Source organism: Dermacentor silvarum, chromosome 5, assembly GCF_013339745.2.
Source record: "Dermacentor silvarum isolate Dsil-2018 chromosome 5, BIME_Dsil_1.4, whole genome shotgun sequence".
NCBI lineage: Eukaryota > Metazoa > Arthropoda > Arachnida > Ixodida > Ixodidae > Dermacentor > Dermacentor silvarum.
Genome location: NC_051158.1, coordinates 64,262,055 through 64,289,540, shown reverse-complemented (window position 1 = coordinate 64,289,540; position 27,486 = coordinate 64,262,055). Strand labels below are relative to the sequence as shown.

The 27,486-nt window shown below is 44.3% G+C and overlaps 1 protein-coding gene across 1 annotated transcript; it reads left to right on the top strand.

The window, feature by feature from the left end:
• Positions 1 to 44: 44 nt before the first annotated feature.
• LOC119453415 (uncharacterized) lies at positions 45 to 25,394 on the top strand. The gene is made up of 10 exons (XM_037715442.2): positions 45 to 151; positions 5,011 to 5,121; positions 10,204 to 10,311; positions 12,306 to 12,335; positions 13,797 to 13,907; positions 15,597 to 15,704; positions 17,708 to 17,821; positions 20,875 to 20,982; positions 23,076 to 23,099; positions 25,268 to 25,394. The coding sequence occupies exons 2-10, from the start codon at positions 5,097 to 5,099 to the stop codon at positions 25,333 to 25,335; spliced, it is 696 nt and encodes a 231-aa protein (XP_037571370.1). The 5' UTR covers positions 45 to 151; positions 5,011 to 5,096; the 3' UTR covers positions 25,336 to 25,394.
• Positions 25,395 to 27,486: the final 2,092 nt, after the last annotated feature.

Sequence of the window (27,486 nt, the reverse complement as noted above, 5' to 3'; positions counted from 1 at the left end):
ACGGTTGCTGCTGATTAATTTTACAATTTTCTTGTTCCTCCGTTCACCGTGACAGTCAAAAAGCGAACAAGATGCAATGAAGAAGAGAAGAAGATATGCGACAAACTTGGAAAAGAATGCGACTTTTCAACAGGAGTACCGCAGTGCACCGGTAAGACTATATTTCATTTTAGACATCACTAAATTTCACTGCACAGCGTTAGGGATGCGACAGAAATGTGTGTATAAATGAAAGGACCGTGTGGCAATTTACACATAATTAAAGACAATATACCACACAGTCGACCTTTCTACAGAGAGCACCCAGTTATATTCAGCAACCGACTACATTCTGAAACATGACCTAAATGCATGATTATTATAATGCATATTGTATTCAGCCCTTTTCTCAATGAAGCAGAATTTTTTTTTTTCGCTTTACTAGGAGGCGAGTGGTGCCTTCATCGGTGAACCGTACTGTGTATACAGTGCAACTTTTTCGCAAACAAGCTTCTAAAAAGCAAATGATGATTTGTTTGGCATGTACATAAAGTATTATTATAGACTTGAACTTTATTCTTTTGTAATGCACATGTTCGCATTCATATGCAGTAGAGTTAAAGGGGCCACGAAATGGTTTTCCAACATACATTGTTATGAGCCAGTAATAGTGCTCAAGTCAAACAAGCTGTTGAGGTATTGTGAACACGACGACGATGTATTACGTTTGTCACTCATCTTTGTGGTGGCCCACCTGTCTGCCTCCGGGTAAACAGCGCAAATAAACCTCTTGACTGGACACATCCCCGTAACAATAATGGAGCTTTGCATTTCAATAAAAAGTATAGGAGCCCGTTCGCCTAATACAGAAGCTGTCGAGCTCTGCGAACTCCAACCCAGATCGATTGCTCAAAATGTGGGCTCGAAGCTGCTCCTACCGTTACCGACAGCAGTGTTGATATGCAGTGTGTGATGCCGAGAACCAGGGCGCACCGCCGAGTTGTCTCCAGCGCATTCCATCCGGCCATAGAGCTGCTGGTATGGGATCTAGGCGTTTAGCACAATTCAGTACTGTTGCCGAGTCTTCCCAGCAGCTGTCAGGCACGACATCGCTCGCCTTATATGTGACCACGCTCGCTGTAGACGAGCACGACACTGATGCTGACACGATGCTGAAAAATGACCGAGTCGTCGTTAGACAGGGTCACTGAAACACCAATGCACCGCAGTACAACAGATACAACAGAAGGTTGGGATAGTGTGTACGAGTTCATGGTTGCCAAACAACTCAAGATGAACACAGAGACGAGAAGATGACCGTAATGGCGCTGTCTGGTACATCTTCTTGTCTCTGTATTCACCTTGCTTGAGCTATCTTTAGACCAAACATGCCATAATGCGCCGACAACGAAGCCGATATGGCACACAAGTGGCAGGCGATCTTACCAACGACGCCAACAACAAAAATTTGCCAGTCGTCAATACACCGGCCTCCGGGAGATGGGTCACTAAGCGAGAACTTCAAACAAGAAATGTCGCAGGTTTGCCCGAAAGGCTGAAGCATCGATTGTGATAGCAAATTATTATAGAGCTATACGAAGTAAGGGTAGTAAGTCTTATCGCCCGTATAAACTTGTAAGCGTTCGTTTACTAACTAAATTAACAAGCATGGTGTCACGCGTGCACGGGCAAACATGAACACATCTCACTCGATGACCGCAGACACTCGCTGTCAAAACGCTAGCATGAGAAAGCGCGGCAGCAGCAGCAAGCGAATTGCCCTTCGTGCTGCCTCTCGCTCCAACGCGAACTAAGCGGCGAGAACATAGCGTACACGAAGCCATCAGCCCTCGGCGTGCCTAAACTGTACCCATCACCGATCACTTTCAAGATAAGACCCGCACAGCTGCGCTCAGCCGCGCCATACGCAGCCGGAGTAGAACACCCCCCCCCCCCCGTCCTCTCTCCTGCTACCTTGCACGCAATGGAAGAAAGCAAGCTTCCTCCCCGTTTTCCTCCCTTACGCGCACAAGATCGAGCCACCATCCTTCTTGGCTCACCCTTGCACGCTTTCACTCGCACCCACAGCATACGGCGCGCGACCACGGTGTTATTGCACTTGGACTTTATGCAGAACATCACGACGACGGCGGAAACGCACCTGGAGTGGCCATATAATTTCTATTGCAATGAAACCCTGCGTTGAGGCCAGAACTTGTATTTACGTGCGCTCACAATCACTCGGAACAAGTTTCTCAGCTCAAACACAAAAATGCAGGTACCTCTCAGCCGCATACCTACAGATTTAAGCCGATATCGAAGCGAAGCTCAGGCCTGGCGCGATCACTGAGTACTTGCAGCAGTCACGTCTGGGAACACTGAACAAATGAAGCAAAGAAAAGGTTATTCGTCTAGACTTGTCCATGACGAGATGAAGTGAATTATTTTTTTGAATAAACGAACTTTGAAGTAAATGTCATAGGGAGCACGTGCAATAGACAAAAACTGCGTTCGGTATCGAATGCTGTAAACAGCAGTCTTACACTTCCAGTAACACCCACCGGTGCTGAATTAGTGAATTAGTAGGTATCTCTAAGTTATTTCATTTCGGTGAAGTGCTGTTTCTGCTTATTCTAAGCATGCAAGAAGAAGTGACCCTTTCGATGCAGATATAGTTAAAGAAACGTCAGCAGAAAACAGCAGCAGCTGTTTATGCGAACTGTTACCAGGCTACTAGGGCATGCAGGACTAAATTGAAAAACAATTTCAAACACACCTAGACTAACATATTCACTCGCATTTCGCAGAGTGGTCAATTATAGTGCAAAGAACATGGCGACATTAGTAGTGCGAGAAATAGTTGCGGCCAATTGGAAATTACAATGGCGCTAACTTTAGTTTTCTATTTAACCAACCTTTCGTTTGGGCGAAGTCATACTATTGACTGCTTTTCAAACGCAAAATGCTATCCTACTTTTCTTTTTCGCACAATGTACATCTGAATGGAATGCACAGCTGCATCTGAATGATTCGCAGACACTCTGACGATCGTTTTCCTTTTTTTTATGTACCGAATATATTCCTTTTAGAGCACAGCTTTTAGGCGCCCGTTCCTGCGTTGAACGTCGGCGTTCCTCGGCGTAATTGCGCGAAGGAGCACAGCGAAGGATGAAAGAGCGAACGCGGAGCGCAGCGGGGGATGAAAGACGGCAATAGCGAAGAGAGCGCGAGGAGGCAAACGGAGGATGAGGGTATGGCGAAAGCATGAGAAGAAAAGCGTAGTGTCACGCAAGACGGGCTCTGCGGCAACGATGGCAACAATATGGCGCCACAGTAGCGTGCGTCGTCTGTTCCCTGATGACGCCACCGATACCATATATGGAAACAAAACGTTGCATGAGCGGAGGTCTGTCTGCGGCGGCTGCTGTGAATCGCACCCACGCGTCACCCACGCGCTGCCTCTCGCGATCTTCCAATTAGCGAGGCAGCCGCACCACACTACGCTCCGTCTGCAACGTGTCACACCAGACAGATTGTCCACGCCAGCCAATATGTCCCGAAATGAAAATACATATAGAACTGCGCTCAAATTTCACATTAGGGAATATATTATTCGCCGGTGAATTTTTTCAGCCGTTTCAATGATCTAGAAGGTTCCATTTTCTCCCTTAATGAAAATAATAAAAAGGCACCGGCGGCGAACCATTTTTGTCAAGCCGCGTCCACGCGAGACAGGTCGCCAGAGGCTCTAAATCTTCCTCGCAATCGTTTGAAAAAAAGTTGAAGCTCCAAGCACAACTTGCCACAACTTTTCAAGTCTAATCGTTTACTCGAGGTGAGTAAACGTCCAGAAAAAACTTAGACTTCGGCATTGAAAAGGCGGCCGCGTCATCACTGCAGCTATTTATGTACACATCACTGCAGCCGCCTCACTCCTCGTCGCCATTGTTCGAACCCAGGGTAGCCAGACTACCGCGTCGTTTTCTTCAAATAAGCCCTCAAAAGTTAGTTTTCTGTTAAGCTGGTGGCACTTAACAGCGCAGCGTTCATAGCAGACAAATAAAATATTGGAGGACACTTAAGCTTCGCCTTTAAGAGTAGAACGCGATAACGTTATCGGGACCCGTTCGCATCGCATCGTTCACATCCGGCAAGTAGGCATCATTCACTGCGACACAGAACGAGGGAAAGCCAGCTTACAAAGACCAAGCTTACACCGATCCCCTTAAAGTCGGCTTCACTTTTAAACCGAAATACATTGCTGGAAGACGTTTTTCCAGGGACAATATAAGTGGTCTTATATTAAAATGTGAAGGCCCTAGCACCTTTTTTTATTAATTTATTGTTTGCTACTGCCCCGACGCACGCGCGTGTTCAAAACGCATTAGCAGGTGACGTCCCAATTTGACCTGCCGAGGATGCAAACGCCATCTGGATATCATTTTCGCAAGTACCCGAGCGCGCGACTGTAGGTTTGGTAGAAATGCTGGAAAAGGGGTTTGTGTGATTTTCCTCATAGCAGAATTATGTTTTCTCATACATTCAAATTACAATCCGACGCCGAATGGTAAGTCGTACTTTACCATTTTTCTGAGGGATTTCACTGTGAGAAATTCAATTTTTGTTCACCAAAACCTTGCACCACATGGAGGGCCTGCGCGGTCGGGGTAGTTGGGGATGATTTTCTCCGCCACAGACACCGACATCGCACGCCGACGCGGACGCCATATTTTCTGCGACACGGGGCCCTTAACGCTATCGTGTTAAAACGACTGTCAACACTCAGTAGACGAAAGGAAATCCCTAGACGAGTGAGACTCGTTCTCTTAATAAAGGCAACGTTAACAAAGGTCACAGGAACCTGAGCACGGAGCCGTATAGATAGATGCTTGCCGATAGATGTCTGCCTTCTGCTCTTTACAAAGCATCATAAAGCGGTCAATGCTTCACTTTAAGATAAAGCGATAAAGCACACGTCTTCATAACAATCCAATCCTGCAGGCGAGTTCATGAACCTTTCTTTCCTTGCAGTCTGTCCGATAGATGCCTGCCGGAAAGCTTGTCAGGAAGCAGAACCCAACAGAACGGTGGTCGCTGTCACATGCTCGGCGTCTGACATGTGCTCCTGTTCGTACGAAGACGGTAAGAAGCTCCAAAAGTATAGAAGTGGTAGATCAAAACATAATGCAAAAAATCACCGCCCCTTCCACTCCGTGAAGATGGTCGAACAGTGAAGTTGTGTTAGTTACACCGAGTGTTACAAGTGCATGTGTTACACGTGATGCAATTGGGTAAACACAAGTAAACAGAGATCTACAACAGGAACTTATATTGAAACGTTGCGAGGCGGTAAGAGGCAGCGACTTCCGACGCTACTCCACGAGTGTCCAATTCCCTGGTCGAAAAATACGGCTGCAGTCACAGACACCGTGCCCGTGCGGTGCGAACGCGGGGAAATGCTGACGGCGTCTGCAGCAGCTCTACGCGTTGCGCGTTATCTTAAAGGGCGCGCCGCACAGAAACACCTTATCGCCTCTCCTCGTGCCCACGGCCCCTCATTGGTCGCCTCCTCCCCCAGGGCATCTCTCCTCCTCTGCTGGTCACGTGAACTGCCCTCCCCCAGCTCGGCTCTTCTCTCCTGGTCACGTGACCTGCGTGACGCCGGACGGACGGCAAAGGATCGACTAATAGCTCCGCCGTTAAAACAGATTGTCATTCCAGATCCAGTGCTTCTACAAGATGTCCCAGCCAGCTTTAGCCAAGCAGTTAAATAAACTAGTGCAATGTACGATTATGAGACATGCGGTGCTTGGTCATACGTACTCTTGCACCGCCAACATAATTATTGTATTCTAATTATACGGCTACTTAGAGAATATAAATAAAAAAGCATTAAAGTGTTGAATTCAGGGCATGGCTTACACTGGCAGAACTGTTATTGCAAATCTAAAACAACCCATTCAGTCGTTTCTTGGCGCTATATGTCCTGCGCTATTATTTTTCCTCTCGGCGCGCAACATTCTAAAAGTGCCACGCGATTGCGCGCCAGCGCGCCGCGACGCCAGCAGTCCCAAAAATTATTCGGAGGAAAGGACTCCGTGCATTGCCTGAATCGGCAACCAAGTGGTCATTTCGATAGGCTGCCATCGTCACGTGGTGCAGCACGTAGATCGTGCCAAGCGGAAGCGAACTCCTGCAACTTGCCACTTCCAGACGGTTGCCGAGTCGGGCAATGGGCGAAGTCAGTTACTTCGAATCACTTTTGGGACCGCTGGTTAAGAGTAAACGCCCAAAAAATCATTAAGCAGGATACAGCGTCATAAAAATGACTGAATGGTTCGCTTTGGGACGCAATAACAGTTTTCTCTTCGGACAACCTTTTATAACCTCATTTATTTATTTCCTTTATTTACAGAATAATGCACGCCTTCATAGGCTCAAGTTGGAGGGGCAATTCAACAAAGATTAAAAGAACACCTATGAGTTACGGAGTTGTATGCAACTAGTATATATGGAAAGAAATAAGTGGTTCAATAATCAACACATTAGGCAGAAAGCAAAGATAGATATGGAATAAACATAACCAATGGAAAATAAAAACAGTATTAACCCCATTGGCGCCAACATCATAACTGAACAGACAACGAAGAACCGCACAGGTGTACTATAGCTAAACAAGTTAAATTGTTTTAGTGTTCTCTCTTAAAGAGCGAACTTTCGGCTAAACTGAAGTTTTGCGACAGCCAAAATGTTTTGCGAAAAGTCGGTGACATAGCCGACCACTTATCACGACCAAGTGCCCTGCTAACGCCGATTACCATGAATGGAACGGAATGAACTACAGCGAGCAATAACACGATTATAGGTGAGCTACACTTGGTGCATGATTTCAAAGCAAACGGTGCTAAAGCAGGGACAAAACAAGACACAAGACAGTGCGCCGACTACCAAATGAAACTTTCATTTCGTGAAAAGTGGCTTATAAACCTTAGAAGCGCATGAAAAAGGAGAAGAGCGAAAACCATGTAAAACCCAAATACCGTATAGCAGACAAAGTTCAAAGAACAATTAACGCCTGCCTTAACCACAAAGGTTGCATCTCATTTCAGAGTGTCAAGCCTCAAAGGATGAAATAATGAATATCGAGCTCAGGCTGAGAAAAACACACAGAGAAAGTTTGCCATTCACAAGCATAATGCGCAGCTGTTTCGGGATTTGTGCAACATACATCGTTCTCACTAAAAAACACTAAAACATTGTGGGCAGCAAGAACGGTAGGATTTGTTTCATGCGGGTTGTTAGATAATTACGTAAAGCTCCAGGGTTCCGGCTCGCTTATGTTGCGCGAAGCTATGTTTTCTTGCAAGCAGTCAATATTCAATACCTATTCATTATTCATCCGTCAAGTGAATTCGATCGAATTCATTCAGAGTTCTGGCAAGAAGCTGTGTTGCAGCCGGGAGCAAATCGTGGGTAGCATTATGGGGAATGTTGAAAAGGGGCCAGGGGGTCGCTCTTGTTGTAGATAGATGGAACGCGATCACCATTAGTCTATTTTCATGTCCACTGCAGGACAAAGGCCTCTCCCAACGGCCTCTAATTACCCCTGTCTTGCGCTAGCTGATTCCAAGTTGTACCTGCCAATTCGCACCACCTGGTCATTTTTCAGTCCAATAATGAACTTCCGTGCTTTTTGACACCCATTCCGTATCTGTAATAGAGCACTGGTTATCCACCTTACGCATTACATGGCCTGCCAGCTCCATTTTTTTTTTCATAATGTAAACTAGAATATTGGCTACTCGCATTTGCTCTCCAATACAGGCCACTGTCTTCCTGTCCCTTAACATTACTTCGCCTAACATTTTTCGTTCCATCGCTCATTACGCAGTCCTTAACTCTTTCCTTACTGCTAGAAATGTGCTCACTCTCGGTCCTTTTGTGTTTTGGCGTTTTATTTCAAGACGTAGTAGTCGCAAGGTATACCGTGATACATAAAATTAAAGGTTGATCTCTGATTTTCATTGGAATGGATGTAAATCAATAACCATTGCTCAGACAGATTTTTAGAATTCTTATGTTAAAATTCAAGGAAGCCGCAAGGAACATAACTGAAAGTACTAATTTGCTATTTTTTGTAGAAGTACCGAGAGTACAAAATTTATGAAAAATACAAAATATGTGCCTGGCTCCTATTTCCAAACTTTTGTAAATTAGACTTTGCAAAAAAAAAAACTTATGCAGAGTCGTTAGCGTCAACACTACCCGTAGTGCTGTCCATGCTATGCGGGAAAGGCGTAGCTTCGCAAATGTGAAAACGGGCAAGTTTCTATTGTGCAGGGATCATTCGTTTTTACTCATTGCAGCAGGCACCAGGTTAGTTTTTAACTGCATTCTTTAGGCTTACGAAGCAGTGGTTGTCAGGTCAGGGAGAATGCAGGAACCTCATGATGCTTGATTATTGAGTTCAATCAGCTTTTTTGTGCAAGCAAGGTGGTCAAGTGTGCGTTCAACTGGCACATTGTTCGGCTCCTGTACAGTGCTGTACCGTAATGTTAAGTGTTGCGCAATATTGTACAGTAATGAATGAGAACTCTTGCACAAGTGGTGTTCAAATTGTAAAATATATTAGACTTCCAGTCAACCTTTGGTCGAATGTCAGTATGAAATATACTGCAGAGCGTGTGAGCGAAAACCCCACATGTACGACGGATAGGATTGCTCGTAATAATTTGTACATACGCTGTCGAAACGCTGATGGATAAAAGCAAGCCACGGTTGTAAAAATTAAGTTGCACTTGACATTAGCCGAACACAATTATCAAAACAAGCACTCGTAAGCACTACCGTTGTTTGAATCAACACTTAAACAGCCTAGACGTCGGATCGGAAAGTTAGACAACACGACAGAAGCTTCTCTGTTTTCACTGCTGCTGTCATTTAGAAGTTATGATGCCGAGTCGACCAAAGTGAAAATTTTGCGTCGTTTCACTGAGGAAGCAATTGGACCACTCGAGGCTAGCTTCGCCGATACTTCAAGTCAAAGATTCATTTTTCCTGACTACCAACCTGCCAAAATTTGTCAAATCTAACCAATAGTAAAAGTTCAGTCATCATTTCAGACGGTGCATGGCGTTGCTAGAATAAAATTCCTACGGAAATGTTTAGCACCGTGTAAAAAACTGTCGATCACAATGTTAGATTTCTGTAGGCCCGGCAAAAAAGATTTAAGTCTTCTCAAGTTTCTGCCCCATATGTTCGTACCAGTAGAATGCAATGCTTGTATGCGTTTTTTTTTCTTCTTTTTTTTTTCAAGGATAGCAGAAAGCTGCCTGTCATGACTTTGTATAGCCGTAAGAGTTCCAAACCATTTTTCTTCTGTCAATTTTCTGATGATCAAGGTCACATATGAGTAATTGGCTCAGATAAACGTAGTCTTGTGCAGATTCTAGAGGCTGACTGCCAATCATGAAATGTCGTTCTCTCGAACATAACCTTTCCAATATTAATCATCAACCCTACTCCTCACTTTATTGGCTAAGGCCCGAAATACGGAATGTGGTACAGGTAACAAAAAGCGAAAGCGGGGGTGGGGGGGGGGGGGTTATTGCCCCCAAGGCCCCCGAGTTTGATCCGCAATTGGTTGCAGCACGGTCATTACCACACTGTAGGTTCATCAAGGCAAAAAAGATCACATTTTTGGCATCCCTTTCTGCCTCGTGTCTTCCCGCGCCTATGCAAAATAAATTTAAGTATTCGCAATGTCTGACTGTGCTGCACAGCACAAGAGTTCCTGGAGTTAGACGGGTAAACACGAGTTCTATTCAGACTCATGCATGTCATTGCAGTGAATTCGATCGACGAGTGCTGTCATGATAAGCCATGCATACAGTGTATGTCCTCAATCATGACATGTATCAGTAAGACATTGCACAATTATACGCAGCAACTGACTTAACCACCAATAAAATCTGCAAGGTTAAAATGAGATGTTCACAGAGGAATTATCTACGTAATGTAGTTTCAGCCACTGATTTACTGTCGAAACCCATCGTAAAAATCGTTGCAGGCAAAACAGAACTCAAGCTGCGAATGCTGTTAATGTTAAGTAGTTATCATCAGCCCAAGCACCAATGCATCAAAATCATGCAGATGCTGAAAAGGCAGAAATTATAATGACCTTGCATCTTGCAGAACTCTTAACGCCGTTGATTCTCATTTCAGAGTGTCTAGCCTCAAAATGTGAAGACTACTGCAAGGTGGCAGTCCCAACAGCGGACCCTAAAAAGGCAACCTGTAAAGATAACGTGTGCTACTGTGCCAAGCCACAGGGTACGTACTGCTCAATATAACACGAGGCCGCTTAATTACAAACACCGGTAGTTGCATTTGTATGAGTAAATTAAATTTTATAAAAAGCAACGCAGACAGTTGTTATCCAGTCCCTAACTGTCCAAAGGAAGTTTACTACTTTGGCGGTCTTTTCCAGGTTCGTTCTCGATTTCGAGGGATGAAGTCTTAGCCTACCGTCACACAGGCGGCACGCAATGTCACTGCAATTATACGGTGGCATCATCTGTCACCACTATGGCAAAGCACACCACGCGGCGACAGATGGCGCCACCGTTTCGTTGCAGAGAAATCGCCATCTTTTCAGCGGTGTGGCTGCAGACACAGCACTTGCCTCAGATTGGCTTGCTTCAAGCAGCATACGCCAGCATATATGCTCCCCTCGTTCGTGCATCAACGCTTGGACGCGTCAAATCAGTTTTATAAATATTTCGTGACTTCTTAATGCATCCTACATGTGTGAGCTTTTAGTGGCTAAACTTTATGCTTCAGTGGCATGTGTGACAACCCTGCATGACTCCGTCAGAATCGCTGGCTGCATAGACTGAAAAATGTTCAACGGATCTCTCAGCTTCAGCGGTAATGCACTTTGCTTCAGAAATGAAGTTGTCCTGAATTCTTTTTTTATTATTTTTGATTGCAGTCTTCTGGCGCTCCCGAACTTTGTGCGGCAGTCTTTATTCTGCGGAGTTTTCGAATTCAGACCTTAGCTAACTACTCGGCGCATCATGAATTGGCAACCAGAAACTATACTACTCATATTTCATTCCCCAAAATCGACGTCTGAACTCAAACTATTCGACACACAAGTCAGCAGGAACTTATTGGATTCATTACTGGCAACGTCTGACTCAAAATGTCATAGGAGTTGGTGAACCTGCTAGTCAAGGTCATTTCCCCAAAGTCTCACTCCTAGATGCCAGAGAACATTTTGATTTCGTTTCCAAGCTTGTATGAATTATTTTAGGAGCAAGACGTTATTTTTTTGTTTTCTTTTGTTTTACTTCCGACATGCTCGATTTTTCAGAAAACATTTTTGACATAAGTTCCCATTTGCTTTAGCCTACTCTTAGGTACATCATGTCGTTATACGTAAATTCCCGCTTATTTTCTAATATTTCTGTATGCATCGCATCAGTACATATGGCCTTGTCTAGAGAAGGCTGTCCACTTTTTGAGCAGCTAGATCTGTTCACACGGACGAAAGGATTCCTTGCAGCATACTTGTGACTGTTTCCATAATTTAATTTGTTGTTTGCGTCCATTCAAAGAAAAGTATGCAAAATATAGTGAAAAGGTACTGATCGCAAAATGGTGTAACTTTTTTATTTCTTTTATTGAGGGTAGTGTTCTCACTAATCACTAACATCTACGTTAAGGTAAAACGCTGTCACTTTCAACAGTCAAGATCTTTACGTTGAGAGTTATGCGGCTCAGTTATAGAGATTTAAGGGGAAACTCTCAAGTGAAAACGCAGAACCAGAGTACCATAAGAAAGGTGCTTAGTACTTGTCGCAGTAATGAACTACATGGCTCCCTTACAAGTCGTTTTACGCGTCTATTAATTATGTGCAGAGAAGGCTTCAATACTCTGTGCCATTCAAATATCATTAATAGCATGGTCAGCTCCTCAGCTTTGCGTTGGCTGGACAAGCAGCTGTGTAGGGGTAATCAGTTTCGTGAAACTCTGCCAGCTTAATTATGCGTGCTGGCTGCCGACAAGTGCTGGCAACGGTGGCACTTTCGTTTTAATTAACTGGCTAGTCACTTATCACCAAGCTCCCTGCACAGCCAAGTGCCCGCAAATGCAAGCGACTGCACATGCACAACATGACACGCGTGCTTATCGCTTACAGTGGTCGTCCGCGAACCCATGAGCAAAGTCTATTTCACGAAAGCAAGTCACCAGCTGCAACTCTTCAAACGGCTGCTAAAACAAACGTTTAAAGCACTTAATTTCCCTTCCTAAATTGCAGGACCGCAAGAACCCACAACAACGGCACCACGTAAGTAGTACTTTCACTCTAACAAATGTTCGGTGTAACTTAACACGACAGTGGCTGTAGTCAATTACAAGTGATTCTAGCATGATAGAGACGAAGACGGTAAGCACAAACACGCTAGCAGAAACCTTGATGGCGTGAAACTCGTTACTTTGTGCGCGTCTGCCGCTTTTTCCGACATGTAACGGAATTCAGTTCATGTTATACAGCATGATCGTTGCACAGCGCGCAAGAAATGCACGCGATTACAAAAATAAGCTGCTAATAGATTCCACCTGGTTGTCGCTTAACCCTTTCTGTGTCAACTTTTTTTTTTCAGAACACTGCCAAAATTTTCCAAGCTATTGCTTTATAGCTGATTCATTGTGAAGAGTTCTCAGTATTGCAATACCAGCAGTTCATTTGTTACTTTCAGCTGTCTTTTATTGTCAATTGAATTTTATTGTTATTGGACTGCGGATAGGCGAAGCCGCAGGAACAGTCTGTATAAAGCGCGATATTTTTTTTGAATAAAGTCAAGCCTGCTAATTTGTTATCCTCCATGCGACGCGTTATTGCTTGCGCGGCATGAAAAGTACATCACAGAGGCATCGGCGACAATTGTTCTTGTCGAGCCGCATCCACTCGGAGAGAGATCGCCAGAGGCTCTAAATCTTCCTTGCAATCATTAGTACGAATAAGCTGAAGCTCCGACCATGATTTGCTAAAGCTTTCTATAGTCGGGTACAACTTAAGAAGACAGGAGAGCCCCGCACAGATGACCAAAGCGCGGCAGCCGATTGCCTCCGCGACTACAGAAATAGTCCCGCTTCAGCCCAGTTCGAAGCGCAGGCTGCCATGTTCTCCGTCGGCGGGGTCAACACCGGCCATCCTGCTCATGACGTCAGTCTAGAGTGCGCGCCCATTGGTGGAGGCTCGTGAGCATCCGCCTTTGAGGGACAAATGCTGCTGCCTTCTAAACTTGCACCCGACTGTATAGGTCTAATTAGTTACTTGCGGTGGAGAAACCTTCACCACCACAATTCCGACACTGGGAAAGCGACCATCGTCGCTGCAGCCAACTCTTCCCGTGCCGCCATTGTTGAAACCCAGGCAAGCCAGACAATTCCGCCTCGTTTTCGCCAACTGCGCCCTCAAAAAGTTAGTTTTCTGTGAAGCAGGTGCCACTTAATATCTCAGCATTCACAGCAGAATGATAAAAATGACTGCCAGCACTCGGTAGACAAAAGGAAACGCCTGGACGGCCGAGACTCGTTCTTTGCATGGGAAGTGTGTTAAGAAAGGTCACAGGAACCTGAGCACGGGGCCGTACAGATAGGCTTGCCAATAAATGCATGCCTTCTGCTCTTTACAAAGCATGATAAAGCCGTCAACGCTCCAGGTCAAGATGAAGTGATAAAGCAGACGTGTCTTCATGCATTCCAGTCTTGCCGGCGAGTTCATGAGCTTCTTTTTTCTTTGCAGCTTGTCCGATAGATGACTGCCGGAAAGCTTGTCAGGAGGCCGAACCCAATAGAAAGGTGCTCGCAGTATCATGCTCGGCGGCCGACACGTGCTCCTGTTCGTACGAAGATGGTAAGAAGCTCCAAAAGCATAGAAATTGAAGATCACAAATGCGAACCGGATGTCCCAGCTAACTTTAGCCAAGCAGTGGGGAAAAAAAACTGGTACAATATACGATTAATAGACCTACGGTGTTCGGTAATGAGCTGTCTACTATATTGCCAAATATTCTTTGCGTGCTAATTATCGGCTAAATTAGAGATTACTTCAACAAGTTTATAATTTTTAATGCAGGGCGTGGCATTAAAAACAACCCATTCGGTCGTTTTTTTTTTTTTTTGCGCTATGTTTTCGCAGCCACCTGCTATATCTTGCGTATTATTTTTCTGGGCTTCTCAAAGCAGGCGAAATACGAAAAGCCCGCACGCCCCGACACCCGAAGTCCCAAGAGATTTGAAGGAACAAACTACGCTCATTGCCTGAATTGGCAACCGCCAGGTCATTGAGATATAGGACGCGACCGTCACGCAGAACACGCGGTTCGCGACACGCGGAAGCCAATACCTACAACTTGCCACTTCCCGACGGTTTACGGAGTCTGACAGTGAGGACAATTTACTCCTCAAGAGAGCCGAGTGTCGGGCTGGGGGGAACGCCTGTACCTATTTCAACAGCCGGTGGATAACTAGCGGCGCACTGTAAAATAGTTTACATCCTTAAAGTGAACAGGGGTGTAAACTGGGTGTAAAAATGGTGTAAATATGATTATAACTCTCATCCGTACACCCTTTTCTGATGGTGTGTTATAAACAGATTTACACCCATATGCACATTTAAGGCTGCATATTGTTTTAAAGTGCAGTGTGGTTCTGAACCCACATCCTCCCGCAGCCAGCATATGATTACTAACACATGCCTCCGCGTCCCATAATAGCGTTTCCCGCCTGTGGGACTCAGCGATATAGAAATCGCTTACCTTTGCGATTAAAGCAGGCGTTGTGCTTCACCCACCGCGCTGGCTCAGTTAACTAAGGCTTACGTTGCGCTGCTGAGCACGAGGTCGCGGGATCAAATCCCGGCTGCGGCGGCCGCATTTCGATGCCATTGTTGCTAATGTCTCGGTGGAAGGGAGGCCCTGCCATCACTTAGATCCACCATCGGTTGCAGCATGGTTGTTGCCACAGTGTGGGACCGTCAAAGCAATAAAGACAAGTTGACATGTTTTGCCATCCCTTGCTGTCTTGTGCCTCCTCCCGCACTATGCAAATTATGATAAATATTCACAATATGAAATTGTTTGCTTGTGCTGCACATTACAAGAGGTGCTGAAGTTGCTGGAGGCTGATGAGGTTATACGGAACAAATGAGTTGCATTCAGACTTATGGATGTCACTGCAGTGAATTTGGTCGACTGAGTGGTGTCATAGTTAACCATGCATACAGTACATGCCCTCAATCATGACATGTATTTGTAAGACATAACACAATTAGAGGCAGCAACTCAAGACTTAAGCACCAATTAACTCTACAAGGTTAGAATGAAGTTAGCTGAAGAGTTACCCACATAATGTATTTTTAACGATTGTTTTACAAGCACCCATCATTGGAAACCGTTACAGGTAAAATAGAATTGAAGCTGCTAATGTTTAGTAATAACCATTAGTCCAAGCACCAACGCGTCAAAATCAAATGTTGAAAAGGCAGAAACTATAATGCTCTTGCATTTAGCAGAAATTCTAACGCCGTTGCATCTAATTTCAGAGTGTCTAGCCTCAAAATGTGAAGACTACTGCAAGGTGGCAGTTCCGAAAGCAGACCCCAAAAAGGCAACCTGTAAAGATAACGTGTGCTACTGTGCCAAGCCACGTGGTACGTAACTGCTCCGTACAACATAAAGCCAATGAATTAAATGCACCAGTAGTTGCAGCTGTATGAGTAAATATAAAGTAAAAAAAAGCAATATAGACAGTTGCTATACAACGCCGCAAAGTGTCCAAAGGAAGTGTACTGTGATAAGGCACTGCCTCTCAAATGTGCATGCCACTACCCAGTAAAACACCAAGGCCCATTCCAGTCGTTTGCGATGATAAGACTAAACTCTGAATTAAACACCACAATGGTGGCGGCGCTGGCTAACACTCCCAGGGTTAGTTCTAGTTGTAAAACATAAATACCCCAGAAAGTGGATGGTAAGACGGTTCTGTGGTAGCTCAATGGTGAGAGCATCGCATGCGTAATGCGAAGACGTGGGTTCCTTCCCCACCTGCGGACAGTTGTTTTTTCATCCATTTTCATTTCTATTAATTTATCATTTCTTTAATTAAATTAGTAAAGTACAAGTAATTTCCCCTATGTTGTCCTTGGTGTTAATGTTTGTTGGCTTCTTATGATATCAGTAGTAGAACAGCCATTTGACCTTTTGGTACAAGTCTTGGCGCAGCCTAAACTCTGGTTTTGCGTAGCGAAAAGCAATTTTAGCGCAGTGTTCAAGATGCACCTTGGTATACACCAGTTATGTGGTTTCAATTTGAACTGATACAGTAAAAAAATGTTGCGGCGCCGGCTTTATGCACATCAATGAGGCATTCAAACTGAAAATTACTAAAATAGTTACATTATTTTTTAGTATGATGCCATTTCATGTGCATATATCGCGCTATAACGCCGCTTTTACGGTTTAGACTCGTGTCAGGTATTGCGCGTTTTGTGTGCTTCAAACGAGCAAGAACAAAAAGTTCCCGGAATTACAACATGTCAACAAGACCACGCCCTAGGACGTGCCCGACTAAACCGAAGTTAAAGTGAGGACGTCGACAGGCTTTTTCTAATGTGCAGATTCAACGTGCAGATTCTCTCCAGCATATATTGATAGCTGTGCCGTCGAGCATGCGAAAGCTATTTCAGCCACAGAGTCTGCTTTTCTGGTCATGCAGGACTGCAAACATGGTCCCAACTTATAAGCAACTCATAAGCAACAGTTGTGCACAAGTACAACAAAATATTTTTAAAGTGGCACCGCCAGCACCTATGCTAAACAATGTGCCACCGGACATTATCCGAGACTTTCTTTTTTGCATCTGACATCCTCTTTGAGCGAGCTCCGTGCCAAGCTGGTACCAGGAACACAGAAAGACTGCACAGCGACAGTACATTAGAACATCTACCGGAGGGAAATGCAACAAAAGCGCAAAAATGGTGAACGAAGAAACGACCGTGGGGCCGCTCTGTTGAATTCCAGGATGATGATGACGGCCGACGACGGTTAGTTTTGGTTTGCTTTACTACCGAGATCAGCGTCAACGGAAGCAGGCTTTCGTTTTAGACCTGCAGCGAGCGTCGGCGTAACCGAGCGAATGCGGAGCGCAGCGGGAGACGAAAGACGGCGATAGCGAAGAGAGCACGAGGAGGAAAGCGGAGGAGAGGGTATGGCGAAAGTATGAGAAGAAAAGTGTAGAGCCGCGCAAGACTGGCTCTGCGGCGACGATAGCTACGAGATGGCGCCAGAGTCGCACGCATCGTCTGCATGGAAACAAAGCGCTGTATGAGTGGAGGCCTGTCTGCGGCGGCTGCTGTGAATCGCGCCCCCACGTCACCCACGCGCTGCCTCGAGCGATTTCCCGATTTGCGAGGCAGTCGCGCCACACTTCGCTCCATTTGCAACGTGCCTCACTAGACAGATTGTCCGCGCCAGCCAATACATAGCGAAATGAAAACACGTATACAGCTGCGCTCAAATTTTGCATTAGGGAGTATCATAATTTTCGGTGAATCGTTTATCGCTACTGTGTAGAAGAAACCCTCATAATACTGCTTTCTCCATAAGCTTTTCTACTTGGCCAAGTACGATCTAACTTTTTTTTGCCCTATTTCAGTTGGGTGCACACCAGAGGCCTGCCAGAAGGCCTGTCAAGATGCAGAGCCGGAGAAGAAAGTGCTAAACACATCGTGCCCCGAGTCCGACGTATGTCACTGCACGTACGAAGACGGTGAGAAAACCTGCCTCATATCCAAAGCGGCACCACAAAGGTCAATTTACAAGGACCACAATTGTAATTATGCTCAAGACTTGATTGGACATGCTCAGATCCTGCTGGTAGTCAGACGCAGCTCCCGCAATGTGTTCGAAACCTTAACAGTAGGTTTGCAACAGTACACACTTTGTTTCAGCATGGCCTCCGAGAGTGAGCAGCTCGCGCGCGCCACACAATTTCGGAGGCTATGGTCCCAGTCAGAGTTTTCCACAAAAACTACTAGAGGTAACTCTGGCGCTGTGATCGTTCTGCTACCACAGGAATGATGGTTAGTAGTACATGGATCTGTCTAATCTTCATGCCTGTGGTTTCAAACGTTCTAGTGATGTTATTTATTACAATTTTATCTCTAAATTCCCGAGCACTCATCATTTTCTAAGCACAGTAAGGCAACGAGCGATGTCATTGCGCAAGTGCACGATCATTGCAAGCTGTTGCATTTATAACACAATATGATCAATTAGCAAAATCGCAAAGCCGTCAAGACCATAAGGACAAATTTTATACAAATACTACATGTTCTATATGTAAAACATATATATGAAGAAACAACCGGACTGGAAAGGGCATCTTTCCACAGCTTTTTTCACGTTTTTTCCAAACAACTAGCAGAGCAACACGTAGTTATACGTTAAATTCCGATGCTGGATGAACCACCATATTTGCAGCTCTAGACACTAGTGGAGCTCCCTATGTATAGTAATCATTGTAGGAAACTAGTTATCTGCAACTATTAAAAACTGGGAATATGAAATGAAATGGGCACTGTTTATCAAAATTTGACCCCACAGTGCATGAATTTCTTTTTCGTGTGAAAAAATTTTGACGAGCCTTTGTTTAGGCCGTATATGCCTGAAAACGTCAATTTTTCAGATGCATGGTTGCAATTTCAAAAGACAAAGTTACCACGCATCATGTAGGTTACACCATGCAGTTACGGATATATTTCATCACCACAAAAAAAGTAATTTTAATTGCGGAAAACTTGCAAAAATACTGGAACTATTGAAGAAGACTTGAAACATTGCTTTAGAAATGGAGTGCATTTCTGGCAGCTCCAGCTAGTACAAGGTTGTTTAAAATTTGCTGACATCACACTTGACTTATAACTTCCAACATCTAGGCTGGATCATTTATAGACTATGGTGTTGTGCTAATTTTTTGCGTGCATATAGTTTTTAGGAGCTTTGCGCAAGCTGAAAGGTAACGTTCCTCTTCCCCCAAGTTTATTGATGTTGCTAGCTTTGGAATATGGTAGCCTTCATGTTATCTTTATCATAAACACTGCTGCAATTTTTATTTTCCAGAATAACGTAGAAGCATTACATTTTGCTGCCAAATTTGTAGTATTTTTTTTTCTAGGAAACAAATCTCTGGCCCTCTCCTCCACGAAACAACCAATAACTGTATGCTGTTATCAGCACGGCTAGAATGACTTTTTCAGTGAAAACAACATATTGTGAGTTGCGTAAAAAACATAACATATAATGCACAACACTAGGCTGATAGACAGTAAACAAGCACCCTGGAATTTCTGTGCACTAATTTGGAGTGTAAAGATTTTGTAAATAACCTGTTTGTTTACGAACCTTAAGCGTGTTGTGTGACAAGCTGCTGCCATACCTTTTATTGGTGTAGCAATTATAGGGATACTCCAGGCAAATTTTCGCGTCGTCCTTGTCGTGATGTTCCGTATAATAAGATCGCGCCCCATCCGCCGTATACGCATGCTGTGCGTGTGAGGGAAAGCGTGTGAGGCTGAGCTAAGAAGGGTGGTGGATTAATTGATGTCAGAGGTCACGTGATCAAGCGCACGCTAGAGGGTGAGGATGCAGGTAAGCGTGCGTCTCCTCCTCTACACCCGCTGAGGTTGCTCATGGCTGTCCGCGCCTGCTTAGCGCATGCGCGACCCGTGCGCCCTATCTTTGAGGTAATCTGCGGCGGGTGCAAAAATTAGGCAAGCCCAGATGGCTGGTAGCTTCATGTGTGCCATCTTCCCGCACCCCTAGTCGTGGCTCATTACGCAAGCATTGTGACAGCGAATGTTGGCAGTCATCGGGTGAAATGTGTTCATGTTCACCAGTGTGTTTCCTTTGTAGCAATTGCTACGGTTGGGTGGATGTCTCATTTTCCCTTTACTTCTCTCCACCTAGCGGGTTTCCGCTGAACTATTACATCAAACACTTGCCTTTGCTTCAAGTTGTTGACGAATTCGACTTCGCCCTGCCATCTGCCAGCCGCCTGGTTAGTTCAGATGGTAGAGCGGCTGCCCTGGAAAGGCGGTGGTCCCGGGTTCGAGTCGCGGACCAGGACGAATTTTTCTTCAACTGCAAGGCTTTCCATTCGAGGAACCCGTATGGGTTTTCTCTGTAGCAATAGCTACGGTTTGGTGCATGTCTCATTTTTCTTTTAATGGAGTTTTTTTATTATTATTCTATTATGCTAGAACTAGTAGTTCAGTTTGTATCATATGTGGTGTACGATGCAGTAAGGGGTTAATTATAAAAAATAACACAAAAAAAAAAATTATGGGGTTTTACGTGCCAAAACCAGTTCTGATTATGAGGCACGCCGTAGTGGGGGACTCCAGAAATTTGGACCACCTGGGGTTCTTTAACGTGCACCTAAATCTAAGCACACGGGTGTTTTCGCATTTCGCCCCCATCAAAAAATAACACAAAGCCCAGTGAAAATCAAAGGTCAATGGAAAGGCACGGGATGAAAACACATGCTTAGCCTTTCCCTGCACAATTCATATTCCGTGCAAGCGTAAGGTCGTACAACTAACTTTACTATTTGAGGTGTGCTCATTATTAAGTGTTCAGACAAAGTGCTCCAACTCTTTTTTTTTTTTTTTTTGAGGTGCGCTCACCATGTTAGTGCTCAAAGGAATAAGTGTTATGCCAACTGTAAGCAGCATGGGCAAAGCAGTTGCAAGCACCAACTGTCAATACTCTTCTGTACAAATACAAGCAAACGTTGCTATAAACCATACTTTTTTTTTGCAGACTGCAGAGAAGATATATGCCGCGACTACTGTAAGCAAGCAGTCCCAAGCAATCTCCTGAAAACTTCTATGTGCATAAACAACTACTGCTACTGCAATAAAACAACAGGTATGCACTTAAGTGGCTCACATAAGTCAGTGATCCCAGTTGCCCACTTTCAAACATGAAAGTTCTTCAGTGCACTTCTGGCACGCAAAATATGTTTTTCATGTGACAAGTACCAAGAATCAAAATTAAAGTCACTATTGGAGAAGTAACTTTCACCATTGCACCAACAAAAGAGCACAATGTTTAGCTTTTGCAAACTTTTGCAAAGCCCATTGTGGTGAATGTGATAAAATTATAGCGACATAAATAGCTGAAAGTGAACACACTCGCTGTAAACTAGAATAAGGCTAAATGATATGATGTTGTGTAGCAAAATGCTCCGGAGTTTAGCAGCAACATACAAAAAAGAAATGACCCACAGTTGGTCTTGACTTGTAGCATCAGTAATGTTGTAGATGATGTCTTTGATGTGAATACAGCGGTTTTCATTTGCTATCACGCAGAAAATATGGAGAATTAATACGCAGAAAGTGAACTTAGCAAGCCACATATGAGGGCAAGCAGCACGACTAAATAAATGTTCTTATGTTAATAATAGCAGAGTATTCGAAATGACTGTCATTACTGAAATTCTTTGCACATGCTAATGACAACATAAATGCGTATTCAGCAGAGAATTTCACAGGGAAACAAATTTCTCATGTCTCTATACTTAATCCAAAATAGGCTCGTGCTTCTATAAGGACAAACCACAAATTCATCAGCACACTGCAGAAAATAAACAAGTGTGCTTTCCTGAATGTGTACCTGACTGTAGCAGCACACAATTCGTTGGAATATCTACTCTAACACACTAGACAAAAGCTTTATACTGCCTACTTCTTTTTTCCAAGACGTAACCCGATGGCAGTGCTTTGTATGGAAAGCATACCAAATTGGCCTAACGAAATACATAAGTTTGGCATCAAGTCTGACCACGTGAACAATACTAAAGATAAAAGACGAGTTGACTTTCCCTTTGGCTCTGGTTTAGCGCACTCTGAGGTTCAATCGGAACATTTCACACTGCCAATTACAAGCCTTTAATTGATAAGTAAAGCAATTAAACGCACCTTTGACAGTTTACATACATCCCACTATTCTTAAAATGGGCAAAGCTGGCAATTTTGGTGTTACATTTTAACTATTTCCCTACCATGGGGAAAATAGGTGTTTTTTGTATGTTACGGCAGATTTTTTTTTTTCTGAAGGAACCACTGCACTCAATATTTAATGTACTACATAAACAGAAAGCAAAATGAATGCACTTTTCACACATAAAAGTTTTATTAACGAGACGTATGTCATAAAAAAGATATAAATTGTTAAAATCAAGATTGTACGATAAAATTGAACAAGTTTGTATCTACTAAGAAAAAAATGTTACGACAATTATGAGATATACAAAACGTATTGCCGTCTATTAGGCACTATCTCCGAAAAAATCTAAATTTTTCATTGAACAGGTATTCCGCTACAAAAATTTAACTGCAAGCACTACAGTTGGGCGTGCCGGGCTGCGGTCGCCGATGTTCCGGGCTGGTTTGCGTCGTCGTCGCTTTCAGACTCGAAGTCCGACGAAAAGTCAGCGTCCTCTGACTCGCTGCTATTCGATGTTTCGATAAGATCAGCTGCAGAGGCAGCGGAATCGCGATACCTGCGATCTCTTGAAACGCTAGCGCCGTTTCCGGAGCCGGACATTTTTGCGTTCTGCTTTGACGATCGCGAAACTTCGGAGCGCGTTTAAAAATCACCGCCTTGCGGGAAAAAAGCGAGCTGCTTAGAAAACGAAATTGTAGTTCTCCTCTTTCACAGTCCGATAGCGCAGTATGATATGTCCGTGAGCAGCGCGGAAGGCCTCGAAAGCGGCGTTTCAAACCATTGATAGAGAGCTAACGATGCCCAATACGGGCGGTACGGAAAGAGTTAATAACGTGTTCAGTGTTTCCTTGCTTCTAGTTGTCAATTTGCCCTCACCTAGCCATCTGATAAATTACTTCTCTCAACAAATACTGTTATAGCTATGTTCATCAAAGTTGCTGTTTCCAATGGCTCATGATTAAATCAAATTTGTGTGAAATGCTCCTGATTAATTTATTTCTTTGCTTACACAGATGACACGAGGAGGTCGAAAACGGGTGAGCTGTTTTTCTTTTGTTTGTTTGTGTTTGTTTTACGTTAAAAAAAATCAGCACACACAGTTATGTTACAGCATGAATAAACAATGTTTTCTCTGCTGCACTGGCATTAGAGTTTTACCACTTTCTGTGAGCAACACTTTCGTTTACCTACGTAAATACTGCACTGAGAAATGTCATAGATACAAAAAAGGCCATAAATATCGTACGAGCAAAATACAGCTACTACGCAAAAATGCCAGTGACAATTTCAGGCACTTTTCCCACCCTTCGTAGCTCTCACGGCAAAGTTGCAGAACTTCAAGATCAGAGAACAAGCTTGATTGATTGATCGATCGATTTATGCATGGGGTTTAAAGTTGCAAAGCAACACTAGGGCTATGAGGGACACTGTAGTGAAGGGCTCCGGATTAATTTTGACTGTTTTTCACATTTCAATTTCTCCGCCTCCTCTTCTCCTCCTCCGTGACCTTCGAGCAGACAAAGTATCAAGTTGTGCATGGCCTATTGCAATGCCACCTATTGCAGCTTTAGTTTTGTACTCAATTCTAATGCTCATGCCATAATTTTATTCCATAAGAAAAGTCTGCATCATAATCATGAAAATCCGCCAGGTGGCTGCTGTCAATTACTGCTACTAGTGTGTTGTCAAGCCGTTCTGGAAATGCATTTGGCCTCCTAGTCTCCTTAGGCTTCTGTTTTTGTTGAAATAGCCAGCCACAGTTTATTGTGGCCATCCACTGAAGTGACTTTTGTTCACAAGAGACTGTGCATTACTTTTTCTGCCTGCACACCTGCAGCAGTCACAATACTCATGATTACAAATCGTAGAGAGCTACTGGCCGAGACCCTGAGACTCTTCTCTACATGGCAACTTCCAGCTATGTGCCATGCACATCTCTTCCCACACTAGAGCATTTAGCATCTATAGTGCAAGGGAACAACAAATTTGTTTCAGCAACAGTGTATTCCACCAAAAAATTTAAAAATGCTTTCCAAACAATGATCGTGACCTACTTCTGTCACTGGAAAATACGTTTGTTGCCACAGGTCAAGAGGAATGCAGAAGTTGTGTGTACATGAACACGCCTTACAAGGTGAAGGCCGTGTCATGCAGGTCTCGGCCACTTCCTTCATCCTTAGCTTACTAGTGAAATTCCACGAGCTCTCTCTTGCACCAGCTATGCCAACAATAAGAATTTCTCTCGCTCTTGATGCCAAACACGTTGGTGCAAATAAGGCATAAAAGAGCATGTGTGTGCGTATGTAGCACATGAAATTGCTAAGTGCCACTGCTATCTTTTGTGGCATAAGGGTCCTTAAGACATCACTACGTCTGTCATTAAGGTTGCCTGAACAGCTAATTGAATGATTTTCTTAGCTCTAAGCACGCATTGTGGTGGCTGCAAACATGAACTACTGCATAGAAAAAGGAAAGACCACATAATTGTAAGTAATTTGTAAAGGAGAAAAGCACTAGAACCAGAGAAACTAGACATCTCAGTGTGCGAACATAACACGGCGGGCTCCTAAATGTCCTCCCCAGTCCTAGGGACACATTCTTCAGCAAATCATTTATTTTGAAGAATGGTTTTCAACCAAGCCTGTTGGTACACATTACGCACATTTTGGCAACTGCACAAAGAAGGGGCTAGACCAGACACAAACTCGAGCATTTATTTTGAATAGATCTTGCCCTCAGTCACTGGCTTGGACACCACTTCCTTGCTGCTATCATGGGGGTCAGCTCCTGGTCTTGAGGACTGAGCTAGGCGGGGGCCTGCCGCAGACAGATTTGATCCAAACCAACCAGTAGAAAATGTGAACTTTCTTTGAATAGACCAACCAACAACAAATCTTTCCAGACACAAAAAATAATCGTTTAAATCTGCAAGCAGTGAACTTAGCACAAATGCTCTCAATGTCTGCACCATTCTGCAACCACATTTACTACAAATAAAAGCCATTACACCGATTGTTAACCATGAAACCAAGACTTTTCTTTCATCAACAGCATCTGATATATGGTAATTGAGGAGTTCCAAGACTTTCAGATGTGAAGATGAATACACTACACATTCAGTCGCCATGCACAATGTCTGATAACTTTGTACTTTGACCCAAGCTTGCTCATCAACGAAAATTTAATTTTCTTTCACTTCTTCCAGATGACGTTTCTCAAAGTGGATTTAACCTCTTCGACGCATGGAATTCGTTCGTACGTAGCCTGTGGTAATCATGTCATTTTGTGTAGTTTTGACGGTTATAGCCATGAAATAAAGCTTTTTTCCTAGACCTGAGGTGTGTGAATCTGATTTGTCACTGGCATCTCGACAGCCACTGCAACAGTAATCTTCAAAATCCAAGAGGAAGGAGCCACAGATTCTTTACAGCACCACAAACACGTGCTTCTGTGAAAGCTGTACGAGGTGTCCCAGCTAACATTAGCCAAGCTGTTAAATATGTCGCAGTTTTGCCCGAAAGGCGAAGCATCAATGGTGATAGCAAATTAGTTGAGAGCTATTTGGAGTAGGGATAGTAGTTTTATCGGCTGCATAAACTTATACACATTCGCTTACTAACTGAATTAACAAGCGTGGTGTCAGCACGCACAAGCAAACATGGATAGATCACACTCGATGACCGCACACAACCACTGTCAAAACGCTGGCGTGAGCAAGCGCAGCCGCCACAGCGAGCGAAGGTTCGTGCGGTCGATCGGTTCAATGGAAACTGAGCGGCGAAAGCACAGCGCATACAAAGGTCAGAGCCGTCTGGAGATCGCTTTCAAGATACGGTGTGCGCAACAGCCCTCACCGGCGTAAAGTACGCAGTTGTTAGAAGAGTAGAAGTCGCCCCCCCCCCTCCCTCCCGTACTGCCTTCCCGCTTTCCTCCTTTCGCGTGGGAGATTGAGTGGCCAGTTCCCCTTGCGCACGGTTGCAAAATATGCATTTGGGGCCGCAGCACAGCGTCACCCCCCTCCCTCTCTTTCTCCCTCCCTCGCATACCCTCACGGCCTTTCGCGCGGCGGAAGTCGCATTTGCTCTCTACCATGCGTTCGCTCTCCATGATAGCGTGCAGTCTCCCGCACGCTTTCACTCGCACATACAGTGCAGCAGCGACAATTTTATTGCCCTTCGACTTTATATGGAACCTCACAGCAACGGCGCCGACAACGGCAGAAGTCCGCATGAAGTGTGCATATAATTGCTATCGCAATAAAAATCCGGAACAATATCAGACCGAGATGAACAGTGTTTGGTCATCAGTCCTCTTCTTCTCTTACCAGGTCAATTTTAAGTGTGGAGCACTTTAGGGGTCCGGGCTGTTGGCGTCTACCGCATGATCATGCTCAAAAACAAGTGCTCAAAACAGGGTCAAAACAAGTGCAGAATTGATCAAAACCAGTTCAAATAAACTAACATGATTCAGAATAATTCAAAAGACAGGAATAATCAAGCATTAAGCGCATTAATTAACAAAAATTCGATAAAATCGCTTCCAACTATCATCAGCAAAGCTTTGGCTCCATGTGCGTGGCGGTTTCCCACTAGTTGTGCCTTGGCACAGGTGTCAAAACAGATGATGGATCGCTAAACACAAGATAAACACAGGATAAAACAATGATAAACACAAGGAAAACACAGGCGAATCACTGCTCCCCACTTCCCCAGCTGTCGTTGTGGAACTGTCGTTTTGCTTCGAGTGACACTTTTTTTTTCTGTACTATATGGTAAGTGCCTGCCTAAATATAAAAGATTAACTACAGAAGTTCATATTTTTTTTATTGCGATAGCAATTATATGGGCACTCCAAAGCGGACTTCTGCCGTCGGCGTCGCCGTGAGGTTCCGTATGACGTCAACGGCAATGAAATCGTCGCCGCGCTCCGGATGCTGTGTGTGCGAGGGAAAGGGCACGAGGGACGCGCGCTTTCACGGGGAGCGAACGCACGTCGGAGAGCAAACGCGCGTTCTGTGCCGTGCTCCCTGAAGGGCTGCAGAATTAAGCGTCTCTTTTCTCCTTTACAATCACCATATATAGAGAGCAATTTATTTACGAGCATGCCTTCTGACGGAAAACTTATTGCTTCCTAAAACATCTCATTCAGTTGTTTGCAGCGTGGCATGTTCTGCTTAATTATTAATGCATAAGCATTCTTAGGGCACTTCACGCACTTTCGGGGGCCACATATCTATCTGTTTATCTATCTATGTTCGTATCTAACCATTTTTCCACCTACCTGGGTCAGTGGGTAGTCAGTGGTCGAATTGCTAGCACATTGGGCCGCTGTGCTGAGGGAACATGGTTCGAAACCAACCATCGGACCTCACTGAGTACATACGTGCCGCTCTTCAACGAAGCTCTTGCAAGCCAACAAGGGTCA